At 43.0% G+C, this 10,369-nt stretch overlaps 1 protein-coding gene across 2 annotated transcripts in view; it reads left to right on the forward strand.

The window, feature by feature from the left end:
* The window catches only part of MCF2 (MCF.2 cell line derived transforming sequence), a 45,603-nt gene extending 35,237 nt beyond the window's left edge, over positions 1 to 10,366 (forward strand). For both annotated transcript variants that reach the window (XM_085325453.1, XM_085325452.1), the window contains 7 exons: positions 357 to 435; positions 945 to 1,008; positions 1,223 to 1,329; positions 1,418 to 1,530; positions 1,836 to 1,948; positions 3,368 to 3,468; positions 8,444 to 10,366. In XM_085325453.1, coding sequence (XP_085181579.1) covers positions 357 to 435; positions 945 to 1,008; positions 1,223 to 1,329; positions 1,418 to 1,530; positions 1,836 to 1,948; positions 3,368 to 3,468; positions 8,444 to 8,484 — 618 coding nt within the window. In that variant the 3' untranslated portion in view covers positions 8,485 to 10,366. The remainder of the gene's footprint in view (positions 1 to 356; positions 436 to 944; positions 1,009 to 1,222; positions 1,330 to 1,417; positions 1,531 to 1,835; positions 1,949 to 3,367; positions 3,469 to 8,443) is intronic.
* The last annotated feature ends 3 nt before the right edge of the window (positions 10,367 to 10,369 follow it).

The following is a 10,369-nucleotide window of genomic DNA, read 5'->3' on the forward strand; positions in this document are numbered from 1 at the left end:
TAAATTTATACAGCAGATTKATATAGCAGAGTATACACATATTTTCAAAAGGCAGATTGGGGCCTGCGGATATTTTGTAAGAAGGGATGAGACACATGTGCATGTGTGCTTATGACTCTCTCCCTGCGTTGAGGTGATACCTCCACAATTTCCATCTGAGCACAACCTTTTGCCTGCATGTCGTGGGGATCATCAATTTTTAAAAAATCAAGAATGTTTTAAATGTAAATGTCACTGATGGGTTTGGACGAAAGGGGATTTCAGGTAATTACAATGTAGAAAAGTAGTATTTTATTCCTGTATTGTAATGAGTGATTCATAATTCAAAATTCAAACATTTTTTTTTCTTCTTTCAGGCCCAAACAGTAGACCTGAAGATGGCATGGTTAAACGAAATCAGAAAAATTTTGTTCAAGCAGCAGGAGCTTATAAAAGGTACATTCAACCAATTTCACTGTGGCAGTTGCTCTACAGCAGAGCCTTTTCTATTTTTGCATGGCTAATCTTCACATCCACCGATTCTCACTAGAGAATTGATTTTCAGAAGCAGCCTTGTAGCAGAATACTGGAGTGAGGTCTTATGTYGCAGGGAAATAACATAACTTAGCATTGTAAAGACCGTGAAAATGAGTTACGGAAGTACATTCTTTTGTCAGTATCTTGGAGTTATTTCATGTTTATTCTCATAGGCTTAATTCAACAAGATACGTAGCAGATGCCTCGTTTTAAGCATGTTACTGGACTTCAGTGGCATGCTTCCTACCGTGCTGCCGTGCCACCTTAACCAGCACTAAGGTGGTGCTTTGCAACAGACCCTACATCTGTTTTTCTCTAAATAAATATGACAAGAGCTGTACAAAAAGTCTGACTTTTAACATAATGCTTCAAGTGTGATAGCTACCAATAAGCAAATGATGTTAAAGTGGTTTTCAACCTACCCGCAGTTGAGAAGCAGCAGCCCAGCTCGTGCGCGGACCAGCTGCCCCTTTCCTCGCAGCTGAGCGATGGGTAAGTCCCGTGAGCCGGGCAGACTGGACGGGGCTCTCCCGTGCCCTCCACGCTTTCTGGCCGYATCCTGGCCCCGTGCTGGGCTGGCACTATTGCCCCCAAAATATATATTAAAGACTAGCAGTATTATTTCTGATTCTGTTTTACAAAAATTTGCAAAGTTTGTTTTTATCTGAAARGCAAAACTAAGATTGATTTTTTTTTAATCTTCTAGGAAGCAGCAGAGAGCCTCCATAAGCTCAGAAGAAAACGAGTCSGAACGTACGAGTCCCATCCTGCTGGAGAGCGTTCCCGTGTCGCCGCAGAACAAGCCCAGCAGAAGTAAGGCCGGGGCGATGCCCCCTGAGGGACGCTGCCCCCGGGGATGCCGTCTGCCGGGTGCCTGCGGCCTGAGCGTCCTGTCTTGCAGGCTGGCCGGGAATGTCACAGTCGCTGGAAATCTGTGAAGGGCTGGAGGAGTGGTCTGGGAACCAGTATCTCTCCAACTGCTCAGACACGGAGGAGGAGGACGGGAGCCAGCTGGTTAGTAAGGCGGACAGAAATGCAGCAGTRTAAAAGTGCTAAGTGGTGCCGTTTTTGGTCTTCATGTTTTGCTAAGCCTTGCGTTGGCCTGTCCGTTGTCTAGGTAAGGGATATGTCTTGCACATATTTCACGGATTTTCCATATCTCAATCTGGGGAACGAGGAGATGCATTTTCCACAGTTTCCTGAAATAATTTCAATTAAGGGTGCTGATAAGGCTCTATCATGTTCCTTGTGACAGTCAGAAATAACAATTCCTTGATACAAAACGTAACTAAATAAGACAATTTTTGTTGCTATCACAGTCTCCAGGAAAATATAAAGCCCTTGCAGACTGCAAGAGGAGAGGATCGGAGGACCTGCTGGTGAGAAACGGGGATGAAATTCAGCTTTTACATGAAGATGGTGAGGGGCAGTGGTAGGTATTCTAGGATTACTTTGCCTTATCTCTGAGAGCCTGCAGAGTAATGTCATACAGTCTCACTTGCCTCRTGATATACTCGTTGCAGCTTTTGATTAAATTTTAGGCTATTCCAGAAGGCCAGAGAACTCACTCTCTTAATAAGACTAGAGGCTGTATGCGCTGGTTTGGCTTTGAACTTCCTTTGCCATGGGTGTCTGGGTGCACTGTGTTATATTAACGCCTTAGCAGCCCCCCTTGTAATGCTCTTCCCACTTCATGTGTTGGTTTGGGTGAGAGCTCTTCACCTTTGTCCACTTTCTGTCTTCCCCAGCTCAGCTCTTGGCTTTGCTCCTCTGTGCTTATTAATAGTAATATTGAGTAATTGTGGACGTTTTCCTCCCTCAAATGGCTGCATAAGTGTTAACTAATTAATGGCTGCAGACCATCATTTAGTCAGCCATATTTAAAGCTGCGGCTTGCAAGATAAGTGCTTACAGCTGGTTCCCTCCTTGCAGCTGGGAATTTTGCCTGGGAAATCACCGTACCTGATACTGTGCATGTTAAGCCATTAGTCTCRTCTTGGAGGACGGCAGGCCCTCTTCTGATTCTTGCAGGAACTTGGCTGAGGGTTTTGGCTGCCTTTCCTTTCCAGGTTGATTTCTGAGTCGCTCTTGTCCCTCAGCCCTGAGAGCTCTCCCTGGGGTCTTGGTGCAGGAGAGCACAGCCTGCCAGTGCCTTGCTCTGGATATGGTCTGGGGGAAGAGCGATATTATCAGTCACCTGAATCAGAGTGGTGCAGTGACCAGCCCGTAAATGTGCAGACATCCAATGCCGTGTGGGAGGTTCCTGGCCAACGTCTGCATTCCTTGCACTTTGAGGGAAATTCCATTTGTTGTTAGCAAAAGCAATATATAAAGTGTCACAGTTTTGCTGATTGCTCACCACCTCTCTTGCCAGTTTTGGCCAGCGCCAAGCATAAATTTSTTATACTCAACTTTTCTGTTAGAGCAGACTTCACTGCATGAGTGAGACTGAGGCATGTCATTTATGAGCATGAGTATTTCCAGCTGCCTATCTGTAGTCAATAGAGAAAAACAGGCACCTCTTGAGAGCCATGTAGATCTCAGGCAGGATAACTTGTGCTCAGGAGAGTCCTGTTCCTCTCCATTGACTAGACAGGGGCCTAAGGCAACTGTGCTCCTAATGTAAGGTTTTTAATTAGGTGCTTAAATATGGGTTTCCTCCCTTTTGGTGGGAGGAATATTTAAATACATGCATAGCTGCATAGCTGCTATTAAAATGCTTGCCTGATAGGAACAAATTGTTGGTCACACAATTATGTGAGATGTGCCTGCTGCTGATATAAAACTGCTCGTGGGTTGGTTGGTTTGTGTGTAAAATTTTTTTTTTTACTAATGCTATTGTCGTTCGAAGGTTGGTGAAAAACCTAAACAGAAGAAAAGAAGGCTGGGTTCCTGTCCACAGTCTGCAGATAGTGGTCGGTGACTGTAGATTTCGGAATGCCAAAGTCGCAGGTATCATATAACATGCATGGGAAAAATATTTCAGAACTTGAATCAGGTCCCTTAAGCCATGACTTGCATTACGCCTGATGCACCCAATCTGGCTGTGTATGCCTCAGCAGAAAAAAAGAAAGCTGTTACTCCAAAAAGCCTGCAAAAGTAGTAAATTAAGCTACTGCGTTTTTTTTTTTTTTTTGTTAACACCTTAAGACTTTCTTGTTACTTTAGCCATTAGTAAATTAAAAATGAATATTTAATAACGTAGATTTTATTGCAAGAACACTGGGTACAAGATCCGGGAGAAGAGATAGAGTCTGATCAGGAGTTTCTGTGACAGTTCTTCCTGCTCGCTGCTGTAATTCAAACCCCATGTGAACAGAAAGTATCTAGGTAAAATCTTCTCATGCTGCCGAAGACATTGAGGTGTGATCCAGAGCGCTCTGAAGGCAATCCTTCCRCTTCTGCACCCGGCCTTTGGGTCTAGCCCGTTTGTCCCTGTGCCAAGCCTCACTCTTGCTCTCGTTGCTGCCTGCTGCAGGCTCATTCGTTAATCTAGYGCTAGAATAAATGTAGATAGTTTACCAGCTTTCACTGAAAGGCTTCTAGCCTCAAAAATGATATTTCTTATTTTCTACGCATAAACGTAGATAGAAATAGATTGAGAAGTGTAAGCGATGACACACGAAAATGCCTTAAGAGCAGCCTGTTACCCTTGTCTTGTGTTTGGTATCGCCACTCCCCGTGTTGCCTCATCGCCATGCCGTCCGCTGGAAACGGGAGGCTGAGGGCTGCAGTTGGGGCAACTCCGAAAAAACAGAAAACCCACTAGGTTTAGTCCGTTTTCATAAAAGAAGGATCTACCAATTAAGAGAATATGAACAAAAATTTTGCCAGTAGATTTCCTTTTAAATATTTCCATTTTGTCAAAATCTACTGTTTTGATTAGYTTTATCAAAGGCTTAAAATCCCAGTAAGCTCTTACACAAAACATTTGATGTTTTTTCAGTATTTTTGAGGATAATCCTTGCTGTATGCAGAGGTAGTTTTTATTGCCTTTGTTGAAGGACAGTCAAATTGTACAGATTTKAGGTTTTCCCCTTTCACCTCTGGGGTAGCTTGCAGTGGTCCAACAGCAGCTAAACACAGTTGAGAGGATTCACTTTGATGCATTCAAACCTCAGACTGGGGCACCCCAGTTGTGTTGGTTTGGTCAGAAGGCCTGGTAGTCGGATCTCTTTTTTTCTGTGCTGGACCATAGCCTGTGCAAGAAGTTTCTCCAGCCGTAAATGCCCCCTAAAAACAGGGTGCCGATAAACTTTGAATATTGATTTACTTTGTCAGTGGTCATACGTCCCAAATCCACCTCTGAGGTGGTTTATGAAGTCATTGAGTACAAACTAGGAAGAACTTCCCAAGGGAAAAATACAGCAAGCCTCTCCTGAAAGTCTCACACCACTGCCCAGGTCCTTTGCAGTCGTGTTGCGAGGGTCTAGTAGCAGCACTGAGCCTTTATTTTCCCTCTTAAGTTTAACTCTATTCTTTTTCTCTGTTGCTGATTATATATGGAGTTTCTAATTTTACATTTGCACTTTAGGCATATTGTAGTATGATGTAGGGTGTTTTCTTGCCAGTTTGGTTTTACCCATTCCTAGAGCTTTTTCAGTGATGTGTCTTTATAGCCAGAATGCACTTGCACCCTGAAAACTGTTTTTCAAGTAGTACCTTTGTATTCAGGAACTATTTCCTCTGCGCATTGGTCGTTTTAGACTGCAGTTGATTTTATAGCACCAGCTGCTTTGGGGAAGTGGTCTGGATTGTGCTCTGGGTTCTGCTGCTTCAGAAGATGGGGCTCCTGTTCCAGCACTGCAAGAAATACCTCTGCCCAGTATCATTCTGTGCAAGGACAGGCCAGTCCTGAAATARCAGTGACAGAATTTGGCAGCCAAACCCAGGATAGTGATGTAGGGGGAGGGCAGGAGCACCGCTAACCCTCAAATATTCACAGCTGCCTGCGTGGAAACACTGTTTTTTGTGCAAGCAGGGTAAACTTGATAAATTTGATGGAGGTTACCAAGAGCCTGTGGAAGTCATTTTTCAGAGCTGGGTGGATGCAGAACTGGCCCTTCACRGGCTAGCACCTCCATTACTGCTTGGCCCAGGTCCTCATAATGAATTAAAGACGTGTCTGCAATCACAGAATTTCACAACCAGAACTCAAAGAAATCTGGGCACTTACTATTTCAGTGCAAAGCCTTTGTGCCCAGGAGCGCTTATACCTGARTGGATGAAATGGTTCCCTTGCCTTTAAACTTCTTCTTAGATTTAAAATGTGGCTCCAACAAAACCTTCCACCTCAGGGTGGCTACTTTCTTCAGCCTTACACGCTACTCCTCTCCCCACCTGCTTGTTGTTCCTATGTTGGGCCAGTACAATGCACAGTAAGTTGTAGGGAATTTTATTCAGCCAATTTTAAGTTACCAGATCTGTTCTTAGTAAACATCTCACCGCACTACCAGTACCAGTTTTGCAAATATGCTGTCCTGCACCAGGCCTGCCAAGGGAGAGCCTATGTGCAAAACACACTTGCAACATCCAAAGGAATCCAGAGAATGTAGATGATTTTTCTTACTTTACTTGTCCGGTTGCATAGGTAGCTTGCCTTATGRCTACTAGTGGCTACTATTGGCCACGCCATGTGTATGTTTATAAAGCAAGTATTTTGGTCCTACTCTTCCACTCTGAAGATAAGGGGGAAATCCTTATTAAACCTTAAATAAATCTTGGCCTGGATATAAGCTAGGAGGTATTTTGKGGAAAGATGACTGTCTTGGAGGTCATTTTGAAAAGCACCATTTTTTAAAACAACCCTCTGGTGTGCTAGATTTCCCTACACTAGCTATAGTTTCTGAGATTGAAACTTGCTTCTTTCTTCCTAATGGGTTCATTCTACCTCCTGTAGAAATCCATACTGGATTCTCTAATTTGTGTGCYATAGAAATTGTTCTGTATCACAGGTCAGAACGTGCAAAGCTCAGAATGAAACAGGTTTGGTGATGATGAGAAAAAGCARTGTTCAGAAGATAGCTACTGCTAAGATTTAACCATGTGTTGCTGGTTTACGATGTCCTTGCTAAAGTGGTCAGGTGGCTGCCAGTCAACTGGCCTGACTYTTTTTAAGAATTAACAGGGAATAGCCGCCTGTGTAAGAAGCACACCTCTAGTAAGGTTGCAGTATTACGATCCAAGTTCCTCTTCCACAGTGGGGCAGGAACCAAAATATTCCTGCAAGTTCCCTGGTTGCTAATACACCAAAGATCATGCACTCCTGTGATTTACAGAACGGGCAGCGCTTGTGGGAGGGCAGGAGAAGCCACGTCCTCTCTCAGCCGTAGTGTAGCACCCCAGGTCATCACAGGCTGAGAACTGGGACTGCAGAAACGTGGCCATTGCTGTGCCATCGAAGGAGACACCTGACTTGCTTTCACTTCAGAGACACAGTGCTTGTGCCAGGACATAGTGCAGCTTCCCCTCAAACTGAGCTCAAGCTCTTTCTTTTCTCCTCTATTTGCTCAGAAATGGTAAAGAAATACAGGGAAAAGGAAAAAATTTGTTCACTCCAGAAATTTCACTTCTGAGCAAAATGAGGCCAGTGCATTTTCAGCCTTTTTTGCCTGACCTTTAAAGGCCAGGCAGAGGGAAGGGCAAGTTTCAGATTTCCACTCGCTGGGCGAAGGCTACATGAAACTTGTTTCTTTTAGAGGGAGACTGTGTGAGTAAAATAGAGTAACTTGAATAAAAAAGGGATTCAAATGAAAAATGGAAACAGTATTGAACGCCTCTACTTATTAGATTATATACGTTAGTGCAGTATTACTACAAATCTTGCATCCTTTTAAGCAGCAGGAGAGTTTTATGGCAGCATTTTATGTGAGCCCCAGACCCGAGGAGTGCTCAGAGCCACATGCAGGAGGCTCCTGGCCAGGGCAGACTCGTGCACCCAGTTGCTTGGCCAAGGATGCAGGCAGCCGCGACCCTGCCACTGGTCAGGTCGCAGGTTCCTACTTCTCCTTCCTACTGCCAGGCCCAATCCTAATTTTGTTTGAAACCTCACTTGATGATTTATCTCTTCCAAGCCTTCAGGGTGAGTGCGAGTACTCTGTATGCAATAACATGGAGCAAAGCGCTCTCCCATCCGGTAGCTCCTGGAGGACTGAGCTTGCACGTAGTCTGGTCCTGCTGGCCACCAGTGCCATGCGACAGATCGTTGCAGGCTATGGTGCGTGTTGTGATCTAAATGCACAGCTTAYCAGTCTCGTTGGGGATCCTCCTTTTGATTACTGTGAGCTGGAGACAACTTTTGTGTGGCAGGCTGTGCCACCTGGTTTGAATTTGGCTCGTTGGAGTAGTGCATGGCACTTGGACTCCAGAGCTCTTGCAGGCTGGTTTGAGCATGTTAGCTGAAACATGCAATTTTTGTATAAATTCTGTTTAAAATGCCACTTGTAGTTTTGCAGAGGTAGTACAGCTGTTTGCACTATTACTCATGCACTTTAATGACTGCAGCAACAGGCTTTTGTATTTACGCGAGCAGAATTATTATACAGGGGCCATTAAAGGTAATGTAGACTTTTTGCCTTTGAAACATAAAGCAGGGTCAACTTTTACAACCTGAGCCACCAGTCAGCTTCGTAGAACAGCTATTTTCTAACTGTGCATAAAAGAACATTTTGACCTGACCAAAAAGTAAGTCTAGGGACAATACCAGCTGGCTGTGTTGTGATAATCAAGTGATAGATCACGGAAATGTGTCAGACCTCATGGTCTTCCTTTAGGCAAGGCTCTCGCAGAAGCTAATGGGAGTTCAGCTTTGTGAGGAACCRCAGGAGTGCACTTTTTATGTTGTACAAACGTTACATGATTACAGGGAACAATGTATGTCTTGGAATGAGATGCTTTAATATTAACATCATTCTTCATTACTTTATAGATGCTGCCCTGTGTAACACAAGAAAGTTTAGTTCCCCTTGAATTAAGGGTGAACCAGTAGCATCCTATTTTTGATGCTCTTTGGAAGCTTTCAACTAAGTGTTACAGAGAAATAGCACAATAGTTGGAGTTGTCCTGTACTATTCATCACATTCACAGAACTCCACAGCTTCATCTGCACTCAGCGGGACCGGGGTCCTGAGCAGCTTCTCATAGTCATAAAGGAAGCCATCCTCTGCTCTTTCTTTTTTGTTTTGTTTTTTCCCTATGGAAAGTACAGTATTTTATTATTTTTACCTGCTGTTTTTCCATGACATCCATCACGTTTCCATCAGCGAAGTGCACTATGGTTTCCTGACACTTTGTTTAGATGCTTGAAATTTCCTCTACAGGTTGAAGGCTTTACTTATTAGCTGACAACTGTTGAAGTTGATTGCAAATAAGAGTTGTATTTTGGTAAGCCAAAATAACAAAGAAGCTGTATGTCCTGCTTAATTGATTTTATGGATGGATTTTTCTTAAAAAACTTCTTCAGCTGTGTGAATGTAATGTTCTGTAAGAGCATCATCTGRCTGACTCGCATGTGAAGATGCAATAATGCTGAAGATCCTCTTTTTGCACTTAGGGTCTGATTCCAGCTCACTGCAGTCAGTCCCATTGATTTCAGTGAGGTTTGGATCAGGTCAAACTGACAACTCAGGGTTGTCGCAATCACTTAAGGGTCCCAAAGTGTTCCAAGGCTACAACCTGTATCTAGCAAGTGTTAAAAGTTTACATTAAATATATGTACTTTTGGAACATGTGCCATAAACCGAAGTTAAATGTCCATGTTTGCACTAAGGATGTTCTTGATAAGACTGTACTTTTCAGCATCTTTAATGAATTTTTGAGGATGAAGAAGAATATTGAACATTCATAATTTAATTTTGTGTTTCTTTGTCTAGCTTTGCTTTTGTAGTACACAGGTACAGGTGGTTTGACTTCTAAAYGGATGTGTACAAAGAGCATCTGAATATGTTGAAAACAGGGTTAATAGTATGCAYGCGGTAGTGAATTTGCTCTGTTCCGTCTGAAGGAAATGTTTTTTACTCTGGACAAATGGGGGACCTTTATGATCTGACTTTGATTTGTGACCCGTGAATTCTTAGTTGGAGTACCAAGTTGTTATGTTAAAACGTACCGGAGGTTTTCTAGGGGGTGACCACTTTTGTACAGAAGAMTTGTCGAACTACTTCACGGCTATCGTGGCCTGGCAGGTTGGCTACCACGCTGCCCTACAGCTGTGGGCATTCCCAATTCGTGTGGTCAGGACTGCGGGTAACCCTCCTGCAGCGTCAAAAATGTGACCAGCTGCGTTTGAACTGAGCATCACTGCATGTCCTACAAAGCCCCAAGTGTTGTTCAGTCACTGGAAATCACACCAGAAAGGTTTTAAGTCACGGAAGTATATTTCTGTCTATTTTAAAATTGGTCACGATGCATTTGCTAGGTGGAAAAATAGGATTCTCTTATATTACTTTGGGGCTGTTTATGGTGGCAACAATTCTTGTGGTAACACAACACATTTTGAGGTACAAATGTAAATATTTGTCTCAAACGTAGCACACGTTGCRTATTAAAATGATTTTAATCTTTTTTGTCTTCCATGGTTTTAAATCTAAGCTTTTATTAATTTATGAGATGGATTGGTTCTGCAAATCTGAATGTACAGTCTTAGATTTTTAACATTTGAAACTTTGCACACTCCATGTTACGTTACCTTAAGTATGCTGTTCAACTAGGCTCTTCATGTACATGGTATTATAAATTACAGCGGAGAATTTTCTCTGACTGCAAGTTTAAATGAACTATATTGTATATGTACCTGTAAAAAAAAAATTGTGTTAAATCTATATTTAAAGATTAAAAAGTTGTTAAATAAGTCCGC

Source organism: Rhea americana, unplaced genomic scaffold (assembly GCF_003343005.1).
Source record: "Rhea americana isolate MKP2758 unplaced genomic scaffold, rheAme1 scaffold_98, whole genome shotgun sequence".
Taxonomy (NCBI): Eukaryota; Metazoa; Chordata; class Aves; order Rheiformes; family Rheidae; genus Rhea; species Rhea americana.